Source organism: Carcharodon carcharias, chromosome 7 (genome assembly GCF_017639515.1).
Source record: "Carcharodon carcharias isolate sCarCar2 chromosome 7, sCarCar2.pri, whole genome shotgun sequence".
NCBI lineage: Eukaryota > Metazoa > Chordata > Chondrichthyes > Lamniformes > Lamnidae > Carcharodon > Carcharodon carcharias.
In genome coordinates, this window is record NC_054473.1 from 72544855 (window position 1) to 72571726 (window position 26872).

General features: G+C 43.5%; 1 protein-coding gene across 2 annotated transcripts in view; it reads right to left on the minus strand.

Moving 5' to 3' along the window:
* The window catches only part of sema3h (sema domain, immunoglobulin domain (Ig), short basic domain, secreted, (semaphorin) 3H), a 167254-nt gene that overhangs the window by 67319 nt on the left and 73063 nt on the right, over positions 1 to 26872 (minus strand). For both annotated transcript variants that reach the window (XM_041191590.1, XM_041191591.1), the window contains exons 3-4: positions 24189 to 24251; positions 20359 to 20478 (exon numbers count right to left, since the gene is read on the minus strand). In XM_041191590.1, the coding sequence (XP_041047524.1) occupies positions 20359 to 20478; positions 24189 to 24251 (183 nt within the window). The remainder of the gene's footprint in view (positions 1 to 20358; positions 20479 to 24188; positions 24252 to 26872) is intronic.

Sequence of the window (26872 nt, forward strand, 5' to 3'; positions counted from 1 at the left end):
CACCCTAAAAAAAAGGAATGTTCCATATCCCGTCCAAAGGATTGAAGCTGCTAGGTTCATAGAGTACGATTATTTGTGAAAACAAATCAAGGAATCTCATATGATGTGGGGATAGAAGTTGGTGCACTTCCTGCGTGTACATTTAACATTTTTGAACCAAATCCTTCTCTCTGCAATTTCACTGCAGACCCACATGTGTCTGTAAAAATATCGCAGTTATTCAGTACAAGCACATTCAGCATTAGTCTGAAGCTAACACAGATTAGGATTTGTATCCTGTGATCACAAACCCATTTAGATTTGTGTTACAGCCCTGTCATGGAGACTCTTTATGGGATAAAAATGTTCAATGGTTTAATTGATCTGTGTTTGATTACCTTAGTCTATTAACTGACGTGTGTTCACTGTGCTTGATTGCTTAAGCCTGCAGGTAGAACTAGAGCGTTTAATAAAGTGACACTGTACAGAAGGTTCCAGGAACAGACCTGGGTTTTGGCTGAGAGCATGTGCATAGAAATCCTGAGATTGCAGACATATTTTAAAGTACTATAAATAAATTTGTGGAAATAATGTCATCACCAAAGCTCCTTAGATAGCACCTTCCAAACCCACAACCACTACCATCTAGAAGAAGGGCAGCAGATAGATGGGAACACCACCGTCTGGAGGTGCCTCTCCAAGTCAATCAATTGAAAACATATTGCCGTTCCTTCCCTGTCGCTGAGTCAAAATCCTGGAACTCCCTCCCTAACAGCACTATGGGTGTACCTACACCACACGGACTGCAGCGGTTCAAGAAGGCAGCTTACCACCACCTTCTCATTTTAGGGATAGGCAATAAATGCTGGCCCAGCCAGTGAAGCCCACATCCCGTGAACGAATAAAATAAATATCTTATTGCTCTGAGATATATAAGATACGCAGCAAACCGGTGAATACATAACACTTACATCAACTTAAAAATAAACAAGTCCCATTTATTTAAACTGTTGATCTCTCCAACTCTTTCCCACCACAAATCCCACTCTGAACAGTTTCCTGAGCATGAGGCTGCACTGATCAGAGCTTATGGGGCATTTTCCCTCTTTGCATACTGCTGTTGGGAACATGTATCTGGCTGAAAAGATGGAAGCTCAGCAGAGCCAATTTGTAAATATCCAAATTGGTGGCTGAATCAAAACATAATTGTTTTCAAGTTATTTTTCACATCAAGGAGGCAAACATTAAAACTGCAGTGGTATCCATTTGATGGCTGTCCTGTTGAACACCTTGCCCTCCTGCTGTCCTGAACAGCACCAGAAACTTCTGTTTTGAAAATAACAGGCCTCACTAATTGCCTTCAAACATGGCACAGTCACAGTTCTCACCATACCTTGACAATTGGAGTACACACCAGCACGCATGAGTGATGGGACTATTGAGTACGACCTCAGGATTTTCCAAAGTACATTACAGCCAATCAAGTTCTCTTGAAGTGTATGGGTCACTGTTATAATGAAGGGAATTTGCACACAGGAAGGTCCCATGAACAGCAATGTGATAATAACCAGATAACTGGTTTTAGTGGCATTGGTTAAGGAATAAATATTGGTCAGGATACCAGGGAGAACTTCCCTGCTTTGAATAATTCCATGGGATCGTTTACGTCCACTTGGAAGGGCAAAGAGGCCTCAACTTAAAATCTCTTCAAAGACAATGAACTGTATAAGATGGTCAGCCTAGATTTTGTGATCATGTCTCTGGAGTGGGATTTGAATCATGACTCAGAGGTGAAAGTGGTATCACTGAGTCCGGTCTGAATTCTTTGAACATGTTGGGGAGGAGAGATTTTCACACAGCTTCCCCACCCAGGAGAGGAGGGGTGGGTTGCAGTCGAGATGTATAATCAAGGCAATCATTTACCCTGACTAACATTTATTCCTCAATCATCTCGAAAACACATTATCTTCATTGCTATATGCAAATTGGCTGTTGCATTACAACAATGCCAGCACTCAGAAAGGAGAACCTTTATTTGTACAGTTGCTCAGACAACACACCATCCTGACTTGGAAATATGTCGCTGTTCCTTCACTGTCACTGGGTCAAAATCCTTGAACTCTCTCCCTAACAGCACTGTAGGTGTACCTACACCACATGGACTGCAGCAGCTCACCACCACCTTCTCAAGGCAATTAGGGGTAGGCAATAAATGTTGGCCTAGCCTTCGAATAAATTAGAAAAAACAACAATTCTGTTCAAAAGCTGCTGTTTTGGGGTGTACGTTTTCAGAACATTGTGCACAGCAGGAACCTAATGCGAATCTGAGACCCCTCCTGGGCTACGACGAATGTATAAGAATAGTATACACAGGAAGATAGCAAGAGCCATTAGGGTCTGCACATGGATTTTGCAGATTGGAATTTCTACCTTTTGATAATTACTGTGGCTGCTTCCAAAAAAACAAATGTTAATAGTGCCCAGCAGTGTAAAGGTTAAAATGGGAACCAGAGGAGTCCCTCTTTAGGACCCTTTCTGTAATTGCACCCAATGATCATGTTGATTCCCAGTTCCAGCGAGCACCACCTCTTTTCACAAGAAGTGAACTGTCTTGCAGCTGGGACATTCAAACATGCAATACCTCTGCACTCCCCCACTTTTGGCCTCTTGCATATCCCAATTTCCTTAGCCCCACCTTTGGATGCTATGTCTACATAGACCTTAAGCTCTGGCATTCCCTCCTTAAACCTCTCTGGCTCCCACCACTCTTTCCTCCTTTAGGATGCTTCTTAGATAATACCTATTTGACCAAATTTTTGGTCATCTAATCTAATATCTCCTTTAATGGCTCAATGTCATTTTTTTTTGTCTTGATTGCTCTCCTGTGAAACACCTCGGGGCATTTTACTATGTTAAAAATGCTTTATAAATGCAAGTAGTTATCATTGTTGTAGCTTTTGGGTGGCCTTGAAAGACACTTGGAATAGCCCCATGATGAGGTAACAGGCATCTCTCTTGTGGGATAGCCAACAAATTTTGCAATTTTATGTGCCAGATGGGTAAAGAGTTAATGTGACATAAAATGGAATTGAACTTCATGGCTGTAATTGGCCTTAGGGGCTTACCTCTGGGGATTGTGAAAGTGTGTTTGCTGTGTATAATGTCAGTGCAGGCAGGGCAGCCGACTGTACAGTGTAAATGACGCTATCACCCTGGATTGCTCATCCATTGCCAAAATGGCAGTCGGCTTGAACTTTAATCCAACTGCAACAACTAGCTGCTGGTGTGATATTGTACAGTACACCCCAGCAGCTGCCTTCACCGGTTGACAAGATTTAATGTTTTCTTCTGTACATGTTAAACACTTATTTGTAAAAGACTCCCCCAGGATAATATCCTGCAATGATCTTCTCCTCGAATTCACAGGGAATAAAACACATCCCCCTTCTTAAGATCTCTCCTACACAATCTCTGGCCGAAGTCTCCTGAAAGCGATGGCTCACATTTGGGGTGCAGTTCCTCGGTGCCCAGTTTGTACCTCATCCTTACACCTGGGCCAAGGCAGTGAGTGTCAGCTGGATATTTGGATGTGGAAGAATTTCTTCACTCGGGGGTAGTGAATCTTTGGATAGTCTACCGCAAAGGGCTGTGGAACTCTGAGTATGTTCAAATGATCATGGAGATCAAAGGATTTCTATATATTAAAGATATCAAGGGATATTGGGATACTGAGAAAATGGCTTTGAGGTAGAGCATCATCCATGATTTAGATGAATGGCAGAGCAGGCTCAAGGGGCCGAATGGCCTACTCCTGCTCCTATTTTCTATGTTTCCTATGATATTTGAGTGGTAGATCAGGGAAGATGGTAGCATGGTGGCTATGTCACTGGGCTAGTAATCCAGAGGCTCAGGCTAATGCTGTAGGGACATGGGTTCAAATCTCAGCATGTCAACTGGTGGAATTTAGATTCAATTAATAAATCTGGAATATAAAGCTAGTCTTAGTAATGGTAACCCTGAAACTATCATTGATTGTCATAAAAACCCATCTGGTTCACTAATGTCCCTTAGGGAAGGAAATCTGCTGTCCTCCCCTGGTCTGGCCCACATGTGACTCCAGACCCATAGCCGTGCGGTTGACTCTGAAATTGCCTAGCAACCCACTCAGTTCAATGGCAATTAGAGATTGCCAATTAGGGATGGGCAATAAATGCTGGTCTTGCCAGCCATGCCCACATCCCACGAAAGAATTTTTAAAAAAAATTATACCAATACACAAACATTACCAGAACAGTCTGATGAATAGCCATTAGGTGTAAAAAGATATTTTGACAGTGTTAGGTGAAGTAGGCTGGGAGATGACTCACATGGACCGTAAACATTAGCTTAGACCAGTTGGGCCAAATGGTCTATTTCTGTGCTATACATTCGATGTGACTCCCATGTATTTTCTAGCTTTATCTCCCTTCCTCAACCTGTAACTGCTGAAGCTATTTGTAACACCAGTGTTGCTGTATATGCAGCTGAGGTCAGCATAGAAGGGAACCTTCTGACCAGCATGTCTCAGTCCCACCCTACATGGTACATTTTTCAACCACTTTTCTAAGTTTAATTTTTTTTTGGTCCCAATCAAAGTGATTTTACAGAATTTGAGGCTGGATAAAGAAACATGACTTTTTATTTTAAACTTGACCCTAGTTCCCTGCAAAAACTGAATAGTCTTTTTAAATCAAATCGCAACCAAGTTTTAGGGAGCAGCGCAAGTCACCAGTGACATCAACATCCCTAGAGTCCATTGCATGGAGGAGCAGCAATGCCATCAGACACACACTCACACATATGCTTACACACACACGTGCATACACATAATACACAACCACACGTGAACATGCACACATATATGATGGAATAATACACCACATCACAGATTTTCCCAGGAGCTGGCAGTTCAAGTTTCAGGGTGCTGAGCCTGTGATTTGGAAAAATTCATAGGTGAGCAATCTCTTTCATGTCTGTCTGAGATTCAAATGAGGATAAAAAACGCAGTGAATTCAGGATCCTTACATTGGATTTTCTTCTTGTACGAAGTCTATAAGCAGAGGCCATTATAAAGTGGCTTACTTCTTGTAGTTCACATAAATAGGCAAATATTTGAGAGCAGATTAATGGGGGTATTTTCTTCTTAGGTTTGCAAGAGTCACAAAGGTATTTTGTAAATGTAAACAGATGAACTCAATTCTGCCTCTTTAAGGAGTGTCTAAATTGCACAAGTCTAGACAGCAGTTCACTCTCAGAAAAATGCAGCAGCAGAAGTTAGCGGTAAACTAAGAGGACAGATTGCTGGAGTTTGTTGCCATTAATCTGCCTTTGTTACTGTGCAAAATGCAGAGAGGTAAACTGATGCACCATCAGGTTGTGTTTGCTGCTTACTCAATATGCAAATAGGCTTTTGCCCGATGGTTGGTTATATACTGCTCCAGATTTGTGGTCAGGGAGGTTGGTTACACCCACTGTCCTGACCCCAGTGAGGAAAAGAGACCTCATAACATTTACTTTCCAAAAAAAACTTGGCACAGCAAGTCTTTATTTACAATTATGGGTTGTGTACTATGCCATAATTCACTTTGGGGACCTAAAATGATAATTAGGCCTTTTAAAGCATGCGTTTTTACAGAATGATACGCATTGTGGATATATCTTGTGTTCGTAAACCAAAAACAAGGGCAACAAACATTAGACAAGTGTTCTGGTACACTGCATAATGCTTTGTGCACATTTGATGTAGCCAGTGTGACTACAAAAATTGGAAGAGCTCATGATGGTCCTTTTGAGAAGCCCTTTTGTATAGTGGTCCATAACTTCAATTAGTGAATGGTGAAAGATCTACAGAAATGGTTTTCCTGAGCACAAAAATGTCAGTTCAGAGTTGTGACTCGACAGTGAACGGAGTGTCCAGAAGTCCCAGAGTATGCATAGTTTAGTATATCAGCTTCACCTGGCAAAGGTCCTGTCAGCCCCTCAGACTTGCCTGCAGATTACTCCAGGGTCATGAGGAGGGGGTTCTTAATGATATCAATGATATAAAACAGATCCACGTAGCAAGTAGCCTTTACATAAACCATCTAAAACTGTTGAGTGTATTCTGCCTTGTAACTCACTCTCACATTTACATAAAATAGCTCAAACCCTTGATTAGATTTCAGTCTATAACTCACTATTGGGTATCCATTATTATTATTATGCATAAATCACTCAAACCCCTCAATTAAATTGCTGAATGTACACCAGTCCTGGAAATTGATTTTTCTAAATATACAGAGTATAGAGTGTAGACATGGAAGCTATTTCCTGGACAGTTTAAACCCTTAGTGTGCAATTCTCCTATAGGGTTTGATGTTTGGATTCAATCTGCAGCTGCTATAGTCCAGCTAAATTAAATGACCATTCATATGAGGAGAGGGTTAAAGGAGGATTCAGCCATACTCAAAGTTTAAAGAAACACTAGTGTTAACTCAATCTTCAAATATGGCCTATTGATCGCTGGATATATCAGCTCACTAACCTCCTACTTCTCGTGTTGCACCTGCTTGAGGGATTGGGAGGGATGACATCATTGCATCACCATGGGTTCTACAAATCTTCCATATAACCCTAGAATCTTTTTCTTTTACAATCCCAAGGTGTTTCAGAATGTTTTACAGCTTACATGAGTGCAGGCTGGATGAAATTAGATCATGCTCCCTGAACTGTCCTGGATAATGGAAAAACAATGACATCCCCAACTTAACCCAGCTCCTTCCCAGTGTGCTCCCAGACTGGACTTCACAAAGCAGCATGACTAAGAACATGTGGTGCAAGAATTTGAATGCAACTAACTATGTAAAAAAAAATTTTTTAGAATTTCTTTAGAGTTGGGGTTGTCTGATCTGATATGTAATCTGACCCTTTCCCTACTTTCCTTCTGGTAGGAGTTCTTTCATCCAATTGTGGTCTGCTTGGCTAAGATCTGGAACATTCTATGTGGAACAGCGTGGTGTTGCATCCCGCATCCGCTCTCTCTAAGAACTTGATTCATTGTCCAGTTCAGTCCGTCTCACCAGCTCAAATGTGGAAGCAAGGTCGAATTTTTGGAAGGCGATCATCAGATTTTCAGTCTTCATTTCCTGAAAGCAATGACTATTGGTAGGTCACAGCTCCATGATGGGGTATGGCCTGCAACCCTCTGGTACTCCTACTCCCCTCGCATGCCCCTAACCAAGTGGACCCTTGCCAGCTGTGACCATGGATAGAATTGGTTGGCAGGTTATTTTGCAAATGAGGAGAGTGTCGAGGAAGCATATTTCAGCTAAACTCTGTCCTTCCCTCATCCAATGTCCGCACACAGATTTTACTATAGGGATAAGTGAACAGCTATCAGGCACCGGTGCTATGGCTGACAACAATGAGAAATGAACCAGAAAACTAAAGAGTAGAATTCTCGTTGAGGTTCATCGTGATTCTGTACAGTAACTGCTGTGGAAAATGCACATAAAACCCAAGAGGAGCATTAGAAACTATATTTACACCAGCTGGAAGTTATCTAGAATGAGCCAACTTGAGACATGCCCTATTAGTTAGACTTCTTATTTCACCCTGCAGTGTGAAGCATTTTCGTGTCACACGTTGCTGGAGGTGCGAGCTGATAATGGAGATGGCGAGGTCAACAAAGCATCTAGGACCTTAGCGAACAACAGGACTAACAGTGTATCTCTGTAACCAATTAGATTTAAAGACTGAGAAAGAATAGAGGAAAGATGGAGAAGGAAATAGGGTCCAATTAGATACAGTAAAAATAAATGAAAAGGGGAAATAAATATTGGATTAAGAGAGACAATGAAAAAGCCAGAAAGAAATTGTAAGAAAAAAAACAAATTTTAAATTTTAAGAGCCTCTAGGAACAATTTACTACTTGTAGACATGAGACCTCACAGTTTTAATTGTGCCCTTTCTGGACTGAAGAGGTTGAATGGGCTTGCAGGAATCTTATTATTAACATGGTCCTTGCATCATTAAGTATCAGCCCTAACTTTCTATGATGAGTTTAATATGTTTTAACACCAGAAATGTAGCAATTTCTTGAAACTTGCGAGTCTAACAGTGAGCTCCTGTTTTTGCAAGGCTAATGGAGCGGTGCAAATCGTCAAGCAATTTGTACGATTTGCAACTCACAGAGTACCTCTTCCTCACTACACCTTTCTGGACAGTTTAGACACTTATAACAGTATTCACCAATAAATTCACCATTATTTTCTAAGCATATTCTGGGCCGACAGCTTTTTAAAATGGAGGTTCCAATTTTTTCCATCAAATTCGTGTCCCACATTGCCAATGTTATTGAGGTATACAATGGGCTTTTACATCAGTAGCCAAGTGAATAACAGGGCTCGAGCTATGCCTTCCCTCCCTGTCTTATCCTAGACTTGTACAAAGGTGGAAATCTCAGTGTGAACTCTGCGTGATTCCCACTTCTCTTATTTTCAAATGCCGACCACTCCCCCTTACCATAACCCTTCCACCAACCCACGGACACTGTACTGTATAGCCCCTTTCAGGCTGACATCAACTAGCTCATCTCTAAACACGGATTAACGTAGTTTTTGGAAATCTCAGTTGCACACACTGGGACTTGCTATTACACCCAGGGAGCATAAACTTTTCAAAGTGCTAACAGAAAACAGATGGAATGATGAGGTGCAAAGGAAATTCAGTCTGCAGTAAGAAATGTTTCTAAAGAAGTGTGCATTCGTGTTAAATTGTTTTCAGAATTTAATGATATAATGAGTTAGGTTATAAAATAAGGTGCTTTCCATTAAAATTCATATTGAAGTAATATTAAAATTAAATAAATTGTATGCCCAATTAAACATACCAGATGCTGTGGATAATATGCAGGATAAATTCTTTCTTAATCTGTTGTCTCAAATATACATATGGAATCAACGACTTATTAATGGAATCTCTGCATGGCCCCAGGACAACCCTTTTTCAGTCTGTTTCCCCAGGAGGGAAACAGAATGTGTTACCAAATATACTCGCTACAGCTTTAGCTGCACGTGTTGGAGTTGAGAATATCACTATAACCCTCGAGTTGTTGAATTGCCTCAGCTCATGTGCATGTCCATTTGTCACTTTGAAACACCTGTGGTTGTAACTTATATTGAAAAGGAGAGAAAGCATCCCATTACAAGCTCCTCCAACCTTCAACAGACCTTGTTTGAATGCTCAAATATTCCTGTCACCTGGCACACATTAGTTTCTTCAGACTGAAGTTGACAAGCAATAGTACTGCTCGAGGATTTGGCCAGACAGTTGTAATCTAGCAAGATAAATAAGGACAAAGGGCTGTGTCACACATTAGGGACTTCAATCACTCACTTTGGCTTAAAAAGGGTATTTTTTTTTGAATGTGGCTCTTAACAAGAGAGCATCTGCACATGTTTGAATGTGCTTGCAATCTATGTTGCTTTTGCTGGTCATAAATGTCATTCCTTAAAAGCCTCCTCAATATTGACAGCTCAGCAGACATGCAGTAATGAAACAGAAAGACATGTTGAATATTGCCCCTTAGGAAATTTTAAACTTCCTCTAATTTAACAAAAATCAGTCTCAACCTTTTCCTCAGTTCTGTTTTGGACAGTATAACACCGGCTCTACTTCAGTGAATGGGTCAGGACATCAGGAATTCCAACTTCAAATCACGATGAAATATTGGAAAGGGGCTGAATACAATGAAGGAAACTTTACCATAGAAGGCAAATTGCAGCAAAGTGATTTCATGTGATTAAGTCCAACACACTATCAGCACAAGCTGGAGTACATTGGGAGCAGAAAGTTCACTGACCAAAACATCTTGGGTGCAGGCTGCAGGAACGTCAGTATGGCACGTCAAGAAAAACCTGCGTTTCTACAGTACCTTTCACGCACTCAGTATATGCCAAGACTCCATGCAGCCAATAAAATACTTGAAGTGTAGTCACAGTTGTAATGTCAGGAACAGCAGCCAATTTGCATGCAGCAAGCTCTCACAAACAGCAAAGCGATAATGGCCATGTCTTTGTGATTTGCCTGAGGGATATTTATTGGTCAGGACACTGGAGATAACTCCCCTGCTCTTCTTCAAAATGGCGCTATGGAGTCTTTTACATCCACCAGAGAGGGCAGACAGAGCCACAGTTTAATATCTCATCCAAAAGCCAGTGCTGCACACTCTCAATACAGTACTGCACTGCAGCATCAGTCTAGATTTTACTGAAGTCTCTAGAGTGGAAATTGAATTCACAAACACGTTACACACATAGTTATTAGTTGGCCGCTTGGCCACAGACTACTGTATCCCATCCCACAATGTATTATCCTCCTTCAAATGAAGGAATGTGAACTATAGAGGCACTGGGATTTTCCCCATCTTTCTGGAGGTGAGAACACTGGCCAAAAATGAAAATTATCTCTCAACAGAAACCAGGTTGGCTGACAGGGAGTAAACTATTGGAATGCATTGACTTATTGCTGCAGTTTAAAGGGAAATTTTCTGTCCTTCAGCTAACCAAGCAACGACTTGGGCCCTATATTCATGACATCAAACATCATCTGCTGATTGATCAGGCAAGATGGACAAGCCTGAAACACAAATGTTACAGCAGGGCCATCCCTAAGGGGAGTGTGGGGCCCAGGGAAATTCACACTGAGTGGCCCCCCCGTAACATTTTTATACAGGTGAAATCTGGTTACAATGAACGTCAAAGGCAGCTGCAGCCTGCAGGTTAAGTGCTGATAGTGCCCAGCTGTATAATTAAAATGTAGTTATATCTTATTGTACCTCTTATGTTTAATTTGCTGGATCATTCATTTCTTCAGTGGAAATAGCATCAGAGGTATTGGCTATTTCATCAACCTGTGTACATTTTGCAATAACGTTCTCTTCCTCTGCTGTGGTACATTCACTGGAGTGCATTAATCCAGTATTTTCCTCACTAGCTAAAACACTTCCAAAAACAAACTTTTCCAGCGAAACTTTCAGGGTCTTATCGATTTTTTCTCTCTCCTTTCTTTTCTCTACACCAAAGCTATATTTTCTCCATTTGTCTCTGCCCCTGCTAGTGCTAGCCATTGTATTCCATATAACAATAGGGCCACTCCTTCGCGTTAATTAAACCGATGCCTTCAAAATAAACAGGAAACGAAAGGTCACAACCAAAGGTCACCCTCAACAGTGGCTTCTGGTTCCATCCCCACGATGAGTGCGATTCTGTGAAAAACTAAAGACTTCACTTCCTAGTGCCTATGGTCTCATTACCCTCAGTGGATTTTTTGTAACGTAAGTAGATATTTGCAATACACAAGTACACTCTGATGAATGCGTGCAAAGTATTATATCTGGCACTGTGATGTTGAAGCACGGGACCCCCCAACAGTGCAGGGTCCGGGGTGGTCGCCCAAATTCGCCATACCCTGGGGATTTCTCAGAGGAGGCCATTTGGCATGTCATGTGTGCTGGCTCTCAGAAGGAGCAATTCACCTGGAACTACCCTACCTTCTCCCCATAAACCTGCACATTCTTGTTTTTTAGATAATAACTCAATCCCTATTCAATGTTTGGATTGAACCTGCCTCCAACACGTTCTCAGGCAGCGCATTCCTGATCCTAACCACCCACTGCGTGAAAAAGTTTCTGATTATGTCTTGCATCCGAAAGCACATCACAAACCACAACAGAGCAAGTAGTACGAATGTAAGCAGACAACAACAACAACTTGCAATTATATAGCACTTCCAACAGAGTAAAACAACCCAGAGCATTTCACAGAAGTGTTGTCATACAAAATTTGACGTAGAGCCACAGAAGGGGATATTAGGGCAGACGACCAAATGCTTGGTGAAAATGGTAGGCTTTAAGGGGCATCTTAGAGGAGATGTAGGGTTGCCTTAATAAACACTATATAAACACAGGTCTTTTTTTCTACCCTCCACTGTGTTTGTTGGACAATTGAGATTATTTGCTGTTGCTATCTCCCTCGTTCCCTGGTTCTACTATGAGTTGAGGCAGTTGAGCCTTTCATGTACCTGCCCACACCCCCACCAGCTCACTGGGTGATGGGAGGGTAGGATCGCAGACTGTTTCTTCCCCTGGCTCTGCTCTAGGTTAACACAATAATTGCACTGAAATTATAGATCCAGACCTGCCTGGGAGCTCTGGAACTTTACACTGGCTGATTCTCTCATCAACACTCCCAAAGCCCCCCCCAGTCTGAATCCACAATGAGCTGCTTTGAATGCAACTGAACACATCGGTTCAAGCAAAGCGACCAACAGCTGAAATGCCTCCCTAATACTAACACAGCCTTTCCACTCATGTTATTCCCAACATGTTGACAGTTTAAGCCATAATGAATTCCAGAGCCTCCCAGCAGTTGACAAGCTGTCAGCTCCAAAGGACGCTACTGGTGGCCTTGCGTCTTTGGCAAACCGAACATGACAGGGTCAGTGAGAACCAATTCACAAATGGCCATTTATCACGTGGGGGGTGGCAGGGTGGACACTGCTTACAAGGGTGATCCAGCCAGTTGCCTTTAAATTAAGTGACCTACTTGTCATTAACTTATCAGTACCATTCCTACAAGTGTAAGCACAGGCTTTAGATCTAAAGGACCAGATATGAGTTATGCCCCGACATACAGTGGAGCAGACTGATCTTTATTTACTGACTCCCAACATCCCCATCATGCTGCACATTAAAGGCACATTTTGTGTCCAACTTATTGTGGGAAAATAGGAACAGGAGTAGGCCGTTCAATCGTTCCAGCCTGTTCTGCCCTTCAATTATATCACAGCTGCTCTCTATGATCAACTCTATTTACCCGCCATGGTTCCATATTCCTTACTATCCTTAGCCAACTAAAATCTCAGTTTTGAAAGTTTCAACCTACCCCCTAGCCTCAGCCGCTTTTTAGGGGGAGAGCATTGTAGATATTCACTACCCTTTGTGTGTAGGAGCATTTCCTTACTTTTATTCTCAATGCATTTAACTGGAATCTGCTACAAAAGGTGAAATGGAAGTGCCCGATCTTTCTCTAGGCCAAAGCTAGAAGAGATGGGCTGATTAATAAATGGACTGTGCCAGTGTTTGAAATGGGTGTGGTCGGGTCTTGTGCCAATTGGATAGCTTGCATGCGCACAAACCTCAGTTGATATCTATGCACGTGCCAGAGGCACACCCGACCAATCAGCATCCTCCCCCACCAGGTCTGTGTTAAGTACACCCACCTCACTCTACATATACACACATACACACACACTCCCCATGCCCATCCATGCTAACCTATACAACCTTATGCCCCCAACAACAGCCCCAGCCTCTCATACCCATATGCCAAACTATCCCCAACTCTCCACCTTGCAAGGTCCCTCATAACCACCATGCACCTCACATCCCCATGTCCCTGTGTAGTCCCTATGCCAATTTAGTACCAACTCATGCCACCCACCCACCATCTTTTTCCCTTACTCACCCTATGCCAACTCACCTTGTATCCTTTGACAGTTCCTTGACAGATTTGACAGTTCCAATGGGCGTATGCACTTTTCATGCACAATCATGGACTGTAGGTTCCGATGGAGTGGCAATTGAGTCGGATTGCCATGCTGCACAAAACTTTTTACCTTGCAATCCAAGTGATCCCATCTCACCTGACCTTCTGAATCAGGCCAGGCAAGATCTGGGCAGTGCAGCATGTCCCTGGGACATAGCATCAAGGGCTGTAGAGAGCTGTGGGGGGAGCGGGTAGGTAACCCCCAAATATGATGCGCTGGAGCTCGGAAGTTAAAGCCCCTTGTTTACACTGAACAATCCCAAAGGGTGCCTTTCCTTTCCCAACAGTGTCCCAGGACCATGTCCTTACCTCTCCAAAACTATCTAAATGAATCCACCAGTTTCAGACTTACCTGGTCTAATCTGCATACTCTGGATTTCTCACTCCTGGCCTACCAAAATCCCATTTCATTGGAGGTAGCTGGTGAGTTAAATGGCTAGCTGCCTCTGTAAACCGCGCATGTGTGTACCCCGGCCTGACTCCAGCCCCCACCCCCTCAAATATCGGAAATGCCATTTCTGCCACGATGGAGAGGGTCACCTTCATCACGAAAATCTGGGCCCCTGTTACTACCTTCAAATGGAAAAACGCGACATAGCCTGACCTTTCAGAAGCCTTGGTGTAAAAGTTTCATTACCAGAGCCGAATTAAGAATTTTTGGGTCAGGACTAGGCTTCTAGGCACCACGAAAATTTAGGGCCTCTCGACACAAACCGCCCTCCCCAAACCATTCGAGTCGCCTCCACCTGAGAAGGCTAGCCTGCTGCTCTATGTTATCAGGAGCTTCAGGCTTTGAGGGGCAGCGCCTTGCTCCAGTGGGATCAAGGGGGCGTGGTGGATCAGCAGACTGATCAGGTAACTTTCAGAGGGGAATTGGATCATTTGAAAAGGAAACATTTGCAGGGATATGGGGAAAGGAGGGAGTGGGACTAATTGGACAGCTCTTTTCAAGGAGCTGACATAGTCACGATGGACCAAATGGCCTCCTTCTGTATTGTATTATTCTATGATTCTAAGAATTGTCAAAACGTCAACAGGTTTGTTCCCTATTGCCATCTTGGGCAGCAATGGTGGTGGAAGGTTTCAAGTCAGAAATTGACACGTAATTTATCTTTTTGATTGTTGCAGGTGAAGTTAGCAATCAACAATTATGTTAATTGCACGAGCTCCCTTGAAAGGGACTATGAAAGGTGCTATTGTATATCACAGGATAAGTAGCAATGATTACGGTCATTAACCCTTTGCGGACTACAGCAGCAATTTTGCAATAAAACAGAAAACACGGATGACAGATACCAGAGACTGATTACTTGTAACAGTTAAGTGCTGGTCTATACAGGTTAAAGCACATTGCAGTAGAACAGCATGAAGCTGAGACTATGCAAAACATTGAGTGGGAAACTTGGAACAGATTACACAGTGAAAGGAGAACTCAAGCAGATTACTTCAGTGATATCTGAACTACATAATGCTTTAATTAACTTCAAACACACAACCAGGAGTTTGCCATTCCTTGGATTTCAAAAGTACTTCATTGGTTGTAGGATGCTGCCAGATGTGGTCATAGATGGTGCTACATAAATGCCAGTCTTTCTTTCAAACTCACAGCACTTCTCAGGTGTAAAAGGCAAAGCAGCTGAGGAGTTATGGGGTAGGATTTTACCAGTGGCAGCATTCTGCCTTTCAGCTGAAAAAGTCACCGTAAAACTCGCCCCCTTCTCCAGCGGGCAGCCGCACAGTCATTTAACGCCCTGAGGGGCATCAAGTGGCTTGAAACAGGCCTTCCATCTCATCTGCGGTTGAAGACCCACGGTGTGTCTCAGCTGTGACATTGGAAGCAGGCAGGCAGTCACTGAAGAGGAGGAGCCATACGAACAGATAAACATACGAATTAGGAGCAGGAGTAGGCCACTCAGCCCCTCCAGCCTGCTACACCATTCAATAAGATCATGGCTGATCTGACTGTAACTTCAACTCCACATTCCCACCTACCTCTAATAACCTTTCACCCTCTTATCAAGAATCTATCTACCTCTGCCTTTAAAATATTCAAAAACTCTGCTTCCACCGCTTTTTGAGCAAGAGGGTTCCAAAGACTCACAACCCTCTCAGAGAAAAAAAATTCTCCTCGTCTCTGTCCTAAATGGGCAATCCTTTATTTTTAAACAGTGGCCGCTAATACTAAGTTCTCCCACAAGAGAAACATCCTCTCCACATCGACCCTGTCAAGACCTCTCAGGATCTTATTTGTTTCAATCAAGTTGCCTCTTACTCTTCTAAACTCCAGCTTAACCTGTCCAACCTTCCTCAAAAGATAATCCACCCAATCCAGGTATTAGCTTAGTAAACCTTCTCTGAACTGCTTCCAATGCATTTACACCCTTCTTCAGATAAGGAGGCCAATACTGTAAACAGTATTCCAGATGTATTCTGAGGGTTTGGCCTCTCGGCAAAGAAGGGGGTCCATAAATGAGGGGCCCCTCTCCCTCCTTTTCTACCCAAGGCTCACGCAGGCTTATCTGCTGGGCTTCGCACTGCTTAAAGACCTCAACTGGTGCAAGGCAGGAAAGGCACCCACGGAATTTTACACCCCACTACCCCCGATCTGCAAACCGATCCGCAAGGAACTGTAAAATTCTGCTCATGGAGTCAGAAGTGTATGACAAGGTACAGCACTGTGACTGTACCATGTGATGTAAAGTGTGGTGTTCCATTTTGTGACAGTGTCATTGTACTCTGACACAAGTGTCACTGTACTCTCAACTACACAGTATTACTGTATTCTGACTCACACAATGTAATAGTACTACAGTGCGACACATGCTAGAACATAGAAGCAAAATACCGCAGATGCTGGAGATCTGAAATAAAAACAAAGTTCTAGAAAAATTCAGCAGGTCTGGCAGCATCTGTGGAGAGAGAAACAGAGTTAACGTTTCGTGTCCAGTATCACACTTCTTTGGAACTGAAGAGAGGTAAAAATGTGATGGGTTTTACGCTGTGGAAAAAGGGGGGAGGGGTGAGGTGGACCAAAAGCAAGGAGGGTCAGGTTGGGGAAAAGAGAAGGCCAGGGATAAATTAGAGGGAAGGGGAAATTAAGTGGCAAAGATGTCATGGAACCAAAGGGAGTGGTAATGATAGTATTAAAGAAACAAAGGATTGGTCTAGAGTAGGTGTGAATAGAAGAATAAAGGTCAGTGCTGTCTGAAAGCAAAAGTATGAGAACAAGACATAGTCTGGCACTTGGGTCAAAAATAAATAAATGGAGGGCAGAGTTCATGGTCTGAAGTTGTTGAACTCAGTGTTGAGTCCAGGTGGCTGTAAAATGCCTATTCGGAGTATGAGGTGCTGTTTCCCCCAGCTTGCGTTGGGCTTCACTGGAACACTGTAGCAGGCCAAAGACAGAAATTAGAGTCTGAGATCAAGATGGCAAATTGGAATGGCAAGTGACAGGAAGGTTGGCATCATGCTTTCAGACGAACGAAAGTGTTCCACAAAGCAGTCACCCAGTCTGCATTTGGTCTCCCCAATGTAGTGGAGACCGCATGCTGAGCAGCAAACACGGTATACAAAATTGAAAATAGTAAAGTAAATCACTGCTTCACCTGGAAGGAGTGTTTGGTGCCTTGTACAGTGAGGAGGGAGGAGGTAAAGGGGCAGGTGTTATGCCTTTTGCGATTGCATGGGAAGGTGCCGCAGCAAGGGGATGAGGAGTTGTTGGGGGTTCAATTATTTAGTAATTGAAATCTGCTGCATGTCAGGGTTTTCTGCAGGTGAATTGCCTGTGGCGAAAGGAGGCCAGTGTCAGCTACTTGTGAATGGAGAATTACGTCAGTGAAGCCCCATGCCAAAATCTCCATTGTTTGGGAGAGCTTAGCCTGCACTCTGTGTGCCCAGATAAAATGGGCAAATTAATAACACACTGGCCTGGTCTGCTGTCAGTGGATTCTTCAGATGACCTTTCCAGTCTGAAAGTACAGTGAAAAGAGGGATTTGTTTTGGTGGAAACAGAGATATCTACTTTCATTTCACTCCCAGCCTTAAATTATTTTGATATAGAGGTTGCCATTTTGCATTTGCTCATCTGTCCACTTACCAACCTTTTTGATTAGTTAGTTTTAAGCCTACATTCACCAGCAACATAAGAGCCTATTACAATTTGTGGAAGCCGGTGATGTGTAATTTTTGCTGAGGTCAACGTTTCACCATTACCAACTCTCGTCCCAGCTACTGCTGGAGCATCTGTGCTAGGAGGTGAGCGGCAACAATGAAATTACCAAAGTCACAGAATCTCGCTGACAGGATGCTTGTCATTTCTGTTTATTCTGAGGTTGTGACGGAACAGGACTGTTTTGCTTCAATGTAACCTATCCTAATTAGTCCTACTTTGCCACTGGGAGATTATCTGAGAAATTCAGCACTCAGAGGGTTAAAATCTGATTTCCCATTGATTGCTGTTGCCAGAACTGCGAGCTAATGTTCCTTGTAAAATCTCTGTTTCACATGATAAGATCAATGGTGTCAGGGTGCCTTCAACCTGCTCTTGCCTTCTCTCTGACTGGGGGCATGAACGTTTCCAAGGCACCAATCAAATACTATGTATACAATTAATTGTACAGAAGAGGCTTATCACTAAGAATAGAGCGGGAGAGAGTGAGAGAGAGAGTCTGACACCATGCTCCACAGACCTCCCAGATTCCCACTGAACAGAAGGAATGCCTGTTACCAGCTTCCATAATAAACAGCATAAATCTCTGGAAAGCACACCATCAGGAAGATGTAGATTATGAACTGAAAGTTGATGATGTAATGGTTTTTCAAAGGATGCCAGAGAATGTATATTATTGTAGCATGAACTTCAGCAGAGGCAGCTTGTCTTACTCCTCCTCTCTCCACCCTGGGCAGACACTAGTACAGCTAAATAATTATAGACATTTAAGGGACAATCTTCCAGTTGTCCTGTGCCAGTTTGGAGTCTCAATAGCAAAGAAACTGACACTGAGCCACACAGGGAGGTATTAGGAAAGATGACCAAAAGCTTGGTCACAGAGGGAGATTTTAATGAGTGTCTTAAAGGGAGAGAGAGGTGAATAGATTTTGTGAGGGAATTAAGAGAGTTCAGGGCCTTGGCAAGGAAAACATGGCTGCCAATGATGGAGCGATTAAAATCATGGACGTGCAGAATTCAAGGAGTACAGAGATTGCAGAGGGTCATAGAGCTGCAAGAGGTAACAGGTAGGGAAAGGTGAGCCCACATGTATTTGGTAGTCACAGGCACACTGGCCAACCTTTTGTGGTGTTTGGGCAGGAAATTGTGGGCAGAGCATCCAATAAAGGCAGTGACCGAGCATGCAGGGCTTCCTGTTGATGATGCGCATTTGGAAACTGGCCCTGTTTCCTACTTTCCCCCTTATAATTTCTTTCCTACTTTCTCCCTTATAATTTCTTACAAAGATCTTTGGCCTGCCTGCCACTGTTTGTTGTGATGATTACAACAAAGTTTTTCTTCACCACCGAAGACAACCATGTCAGTCTCTTGCTACCTAGGAACAAGAGGCCATTCTGCTCCTCAAGCCTGCTCCACCACTCAATTAGATCATTGCTGATCTGTATCTCAACTCCTTTTCTCACCTGATCTCCATATCTCTTGATCTGCTTCCTTCAGGGACCATGCCCTAACAGGGTGTTGACAACCAAGGACTTCCTTTGAATTGGTCTGTGATAACACTTGGCAAAGTACTGCAGTGGTTTACTATTGCTTTCTACAGTATGGCTGACCAGGAAACCCTCCCATTCTTACCATCTGCCATCAGGTGTATTGGAAGGATTTAAGGCTGATAATCAACCTGTTTGACCACATTATGAATGCACCTTCCAAGGCCATCAACTCCTGAAGTGGGACTTGAACTCGGAGTTTCGGGCCCAGAGATAGGGAGGCTACCACTGCACCACAGGACCTCCATTCATATCTCTTTGCACCCTTACCTAATAGACATCTGTTGGTCCCAGCCTTCAAATTTTCAGTGACCCCCAGCCTTTTTGTGGCAGTGGTGGGGAGTGGGTGGAAAGCGTTCTCAATTTGCACTAACCTTTGTGTGACAAAGTGCTTCATGATTTTACCCTAGAATGGCCAAGCTCTAAACTGAAGATTCCGCAGTGCAGTCCAGATAAAGTGTCTTAAATCGTCTGCTCCAAACTTTCCACAGGATTTTGCCTCCTATTAAAACAATACATCTCCCTCTATCAGCTGTAATACTATGGAAAGTGATGCAGTAAAGCTATTGGATAACAGTGACTCACTGCAATCTTACTCAATCCAGGGTGTACTGCAGGGTGGAGAAGCAATGTCAAGCTGCCTCAGCCATAAGGGTGAAGAGATACTAAAAATAATATGCCTGTTCTCCACATGGTGCTGGATGTTTCATATTGCTTGGCAGAAAAATTCTCTTACACATCATGAGGACAATTTTCACAGTGTGCGCTAATTATGAATAACCTCACCCACTGTTGGCAAATATAAGTCACAGTCTATGACTCTCTGGCCATAATATATAGAAATAGGTTAGAAGCAGAATAATGTTTCCGCCCCTATCCAATCAACCTCACCATCAGAAAAGGACAATGCAAATGTTCTATTTCTTGTTCTCTTCATCACCCTCCAGTTGAGACTACCAGCTGGTGCCACATCATGCATAGTCTCTTGTGCCATAACTGGCTGGCTGCTAAATGAATGTGTGGTACCTCACACACTTACCCTGTTGAATATCGACGTGGCAATGTATGCACAGCGTGGGTGGAAAGCTCCAGTCCCACAGACGTACAGGTGGGTTTGGTTGTAGAAATGGAGGACCCTCAAGAAGTTGCCACAGTCCAGCTGCAAAGAAATCAAGAAGTTTTTGTTACTTTCCAGTGCAAAAAAAAACTCAGACTATGGACGAACTCAAAATTTAATCTCACTTTAATAACAATTTATGTGAATTATACATTTGCAGGTGCTAATTTGATTGGTTTCATCCCTCTGTATTTGATGACAGGGTCCTCAACCGTGTCCGGCCCATCTCCTGTGCATCCACCCCCACACCTTCCTCTCCCTCCCAGAACCATGATAGGGTCCCCCTTGTCCTCATTTATCAACCCACCAGCCTCTACTTTCAAAGGATCATCCTCTGCCATTTCACCAACTCCAGCATGATGCCACCACCAAACACATCTTCCCTTCACCCTTCTGGTGCCTTTCTGCAGGGATCATTCCTTCTGGGACACCCTGGTCCACTCCTCCATCTACACCTCAATCCCCTCCCAGGGCATCTTCCCATGCAACCGCAGAAGGTGCAACACCTGCCCCTCTACTTCCCCCCTCCTCACCCTCCAAGAGGCCAAACATTCCTTTCACGTGAAGCAGCATTTCACTTGCACTTCCCTCAATTTGGTCTATTGCATTCGCTGCTCCCAATGCAGCCTCCTCTACATTGGAGAGACCAAACGCAGACTGGGTGACTGCTTTGCGGAACACCTTTGGTCAGTCCACAAGCAGGACCCAGACCTCCCTGTCGCTTGCCATTTCAACACTCCACCCTGCTCTCATGCCCACATGTCCGTCCTTGGCTTGCTGCATTGTTCCAGTGAAGCTCAACGCAAACTGGAGGAACAACACCTCATCTTCCGACTAGGCACTTTATAGCCTTCCAGATTTAACAATGAGGTCAACAACTTCAAATCATGAACTCCCTCTTCCATCCCCACCCCCTTTCGATGCCCCTTTTTCCAATAATTTATAATTTTTTAAATATATTTTCCTTTTCTCACCTATTTTTAAATTTATTTCGATCTATCGTTTTATCTCCACCTTTCAGTCCACTTCGATCCCTACCCCCCACCCCACCCCCACTAGGGCTATCTGTCATTTGCTTGTCCTGCTTTCTACCCTTAATATCACCATTAGCACATTCCTTAGATAACATCACCACTGTCAGCACCCCTTTGTCTTTTGTCTATGACATCTTTGGCAATCTCTTCTTTGCCTCCACCTATCACTGGCTCTCTATCCAGCACTACCTGTCCCATCCCCCTCAACCAGCTTATATTTCACCTCATTTCTCATTTCTATATTTCTTAGTTCTGATGAAGAGTCACACGGACTCGAAACATTAACTGTATTCCTCTCCACAGATGCTGTCAGACCTGCTGAGTTTTTCCAGCTAAAAATCTATCAATCATCAGTTAATTATCCCAGTGTCTAAAGCCTTTTGGGGAGAGGGTTCTCGGGGACATAATTTTACAATTAGAGCTTTTTCCAAGTCACAGTTACAATTTAGAAAAGGTTCAAAGAGTGATCCTTTATAAATAGGCCAGTTTCTGCATTGCAATCGACAAATGTAGTGGGAAACCAGCCTTTTAAATTTTAAATTACCCCTCCTGTGTCCTTTCAACCCAAACATTACTAGGATGCAAATTGAGAGAGTCCAAGAAATGAAATGTCTGCATGCTAATCTATTTGACTACATGGTCTATCTTTCCAGTTAAAAAAGTTCAGTGGTTATTTATGCTTCAGGTTTTGCTCTGTTTGTAGGATTCAATCCCTTAGCTTTCCACCAATCTGAGAAGTTACATGGTTTGAACATTGCTATGAATGCTGGACTTAACATGGCAGTTATATTTTAATTTAAAGTGAAAGAGAGAGAGTGTTCTGCAAAGGGAATGATGAGGTCATACTAAATACCTCCGCTCAGAGACAGGCCCATTTGATTTGGCTGCCATTGGGTTGAAACTCAAACTGAAATCTATTCAAAGCAAGTGACAGTTTTTAACACATTGACACAGTAACTCACGGATAAAGGATGGTTGCCTTTTGAAGCCATAGGGAGAAGCAAAGCAGCTTTTGCTGTGAAGAGCAGAAAAAGACTTTTAAGTGTTAGCAACCAAGCAGGATGCTTGTGAGAACTGGTTTTCTGTTCTAGAAGAAGAGGACGGAAGAGACAAGACTTTTGGAGATTTAAGGAACAAAGAGTCGCCAAGGTTGGCCTTGCTAACGAAAGTCAGCTCTCGAGTACTCAGGTGGAGTGGAACAATTTTCAAAGGACACTGGAAGTTTTAACCTAGTGCAGCAAGGACAAGTGAGCCTGCTGGAACATCTGGGAATAACTTGGGACTTCTTTGTGTAATGCTATACATCTGCCAGAAGGGTGGTCCACAGATAAAGGGTTTATAAGAAATATCTTGATTGTGTTAATTAGTGAATGTGAAAATACCTTTTCATTAGTTTGGTGTATTAGTTGTTTTTTAAGCAATGTTTGATCTATGTTGATTTTAGTTTATTTTTACAGCAAAAGGCCCAAGACGTGGAATTGTGTTGTGCAATTCTTTCTGCCACTGATGGGAAAGTAATCTCTTTTTAAAAAAGCTATCAGCTCAAGGGAATCATAACAGCATCCCAGTCTCATATGCTAATGCTAGGGTCTCCTAAAGTGACACACTTAAAAATGGAGGTAAATTCAGGGAAATAATTAGATAAACATTCAAAAACAAGGTTCGTTTTAATGAGCATGGCTTGGATTTTCCAGTCTCGCCCACAGTGGGAGTCTCTTTGGGTGGGACGAAAAATCTGGAGGGGCAGCCAAAAGTCTGTTGACTTTGGGTGGGAATTTCCGGTACCACCCGCTCCTCAAAGCTGTCAAGTCAGGCTGGCCAAGCATTACCATTAGGCAGCAATACATGGGATCATTGCTTCGCTACACTGAGTACATCATTTCAGAATGAATAACTCATTCATCTTGTAGCTTCATTATGGGATGTTTCCTAGTGACATCTGTGAATGAGCTGCTTGGAGATAATAGAAACCTGAGACGCTGTTGAAATATCACTCTTGAGCTGAGGAATAGCCACCAAGGATTTCCTCCAGGTGAATCATCGCTGTACCACTCTCATGCCCCTCCCAATGACTGGCTGAAGATTGGCACTGGCAGAGGCCTGGGAGCCTGTCATCTGCTCAGTGTGTCAAACATTATTAGGGCACAGGGAAGACCACCTAACAAAAAGGTGGGAGAAAAAAAAAAGGTTTCTTTGTATTTAAAAAAGAGTCTGAATGGTATGGTAGGTTAGCACCTGTCTGCAACCTGCAGAGTTGAATGGGAGGATATCTCAGTTACATTCCATGTTAAGATGCTGTGTAAAATGATGATGGGACTGCTGCAACTTCTAGCACAGTACAAAACTGCCCCAATTTCAGTATTCCCATTCCGCAAGGCCACAGGATGGCTGGTGTGGAAGATGTATAAGGGGGAACTGGTGGGACAATTCTTCTGAAGTTGTGCCAGAGTAGAAGGTGCCTACTTTGCATCTAACTGTGTTGTGCTACCTAGCCTGGCCATACTCGATCCTTGATGCTTGAAATGAGATGACATTCCATACCCCAGAATTAGAGTCTCTGAACTTCACGAACATAAAAAAATTCTCCTTCAGGAAATAAGTGGTTTCTGCTGCTGCCTGATGAAAATCTATTTTTTGCAGTACAGTTATTGGAGCAGGATTTATTTTAAGTATCATTAAGTTTCTATTTGAACACAACTCCTAATGGTAAATACTCACATCAGGGTCCTTCCCAGCCATTTTGCATTCATCTATCCTCTCAGGTGTGGCTGGCCAGTATAACTGGGGGATAAAAAGACAATATACTTATTATCACTTTGGAAGACAGGGTACTGTAGTGTGGTAAAATTGTTGCACCAATAATCCATAAAATCTGAGTTCAATTCCAACCACAGCAGGTGGAATTTTTGAATTCAGTGGTTAAAAATCTGTAACAAAATGCTGGTATCGTCAAGCTGTTGGAGTGTCAGAAAAACAAACATCCTTCTGCGAAGGATACCTGTCCTCTTACAGTCTGACATATTGTGACTACAGTCCTGCATCAACTTGGCTGACTTTTAACTGCCCTCTCAAGTGTCCTAGTAAGTCACTCAGCATCAAAACGCTGTAAGGCATACATTAAGTGAGCACCTTTATCACATGGACTTGAAGCCACTCTAGAAAATAGCCCTGCCAAGCGTTCTCAGGGGAACTAGGGATGGACAATAAACATGAGTTGATGGTAACAGATGCCACTGATATCAGTGACTTGAAAACCATTAGCCAGCCTTGGGGTTATTTTGGCTTTGCGGGGTAGTATGAAACTGTCGATTCAGATACCAATTTTTTAACCAGCCCTTGCCATATCTAACCTGGGCATACTTGGCAACAGCCTGCTGGCAATCACTCCCGTGGACTATTATCTCTCTTATCCTTAGGAACTAACAAAAAGCACCCATCTGCCTTATTGCATCTCCTGAAAAATCAACAATCCGTTTAGTCTACCCGCAGGTATTGCCGCTCTCCGAATTTATTTATTTTTTCTTGCACTACTGGAATCATAAATCACTCAGGTATTTAATCAGATCAAACCAATAGAAATAGTGGTGCTGTTGAAACCTGGAATGTCTGGAATGAGTGGGGTTGGCGATTAAGATTTTGTTGAGTTGAGGTTTTGCTGCACAGACATATTCCAGTGCGGCGATTTCAGAGTCAATGTCAACAATCCCCATCCAGCACCACTGTTTCATTCTTCACCCCACCTCTTGTTCCTGGGGGAGAAACCTGTTTGTATTATAAGTTGCATATCACACTCGGGGAGCCGCTAGATTGTGAATCAGTGCACTAGATTTTAACCTTTGCTGCCAGGTAGTAACAGGTTACAGGAGTTACAGGTCAACTGCTGATATACAGCAAGCCCAAATGATTTCAAAGAATAAGAAATGGGCTGGGTGTGTAATGTGTAGCTGATCGTCAATGCTGTGCTTACCATCTGGCAGGAAGATTCAACCCACGTACATCATGGATTCACCCACTGATAATGTGATTCATTGTTGTGAAAGATCATTGCTACTCACTCAAACTCAGCACCACTGAATGGCGCAATCTCTTGTACTTGTAAACAATGTGCACAGCAAAGTTCAATGGGTCTCACTGGTTGTAGATTTTGGCCATCAAGTGGGGGAGCTCCGCAGCCAGATACCCAATAAACTGGGCCAAGTGTTGGCGACAGGATTTTAGCACCATATCCCTGGCAGGCTGAGGGCAGGAAACAGGTGTTTCACGGCAGCTCGCTGCTTCTAGGCCAGTGCAATATTGGGCGGCCCTGAAGCTGACCCTGCCTTAGGACAAGGTGGAGAGGGACAGCATCCTATCACAGGGCAGGGTTCTTGGGTGTGACAGCTGCCCCAGTTATTTTTGTGGAGATTGGAAGTGCACTCTTGCTCTTCCTGGTCCCACAAAGTCAATTTAAAACTACTGTTTTGGGGCCTCTTCAGCTGTACAGGTTACAATGTGCACATTGCAGGCTGTGCCAAGTTGTCTCCCAAACTGGTACCTGGGAGGGAACACCAATTTGCTTATTAAAAAGGACCTACCACCCGATACAGGGATGTACAGTACCCACCCAGCAGTAGGCCCCTTCAAAGATGGCAGAGGCCTGACTGGCAGTGACAATGGTACACTTCATCTACTGATCCTATTTTGAGGTTGTTAGAATATCACAAACACTTTTGACCAAGTTAAATCAACCCCACTGCATCCTGAATGCAAATAATCTTTACCTGGATATCATGTACACCTCTGTATTTCTTTGTTCCGTTGCGGAGATCACCATATTAGGCACATTATGCGCCATTTGAAAATATAGCAAAAGTTCCGAGGGTGTGTGCAATCAACAGGCCCTGTAGTGGCTGGGAAAGGTGCCGTTGCCCACAATCAGCCCCCAACTGCGATTTCACGCTGGTGGGTCAATTAAAGCCCGCCAAGCGCGAATGGGGGCTCCCCAATCTTTGGGAAGGGCTGGGCAGGGGCGGAGGCCTGTCAGCCGCTGAGTTCAATGGCGACCCGGCGGCAGGTATAAAACCGGTACGGTCAGGCCCTGGAAGGCTGTCGGCTACGAAGCCACCTTCGGTGTTGTCAACAGGCGATTGAGAATTATGATGGATTCAAATGCAGTTGCAGACCCCAGGCAGGAGGGCAGGTCCAGTGGTCACTCGATCCCCCCCCCCACCCCACCGCCCCCCCCCCCCGGTTTTCTGATGAGTGCCTCGTAATCCCCTTGGAGGTGGTGGCTGCCAGGAGGGACACCCTTGTCCCAGGGAAGGAAGGAGGAGGCCACCCACCTTCCAAAACGAGCTTGGGATGAGGCGGCAGGACTGATCAGAAGCCATGACGTTGTGCGGTGCACCTGGGTCCAGTGCCAC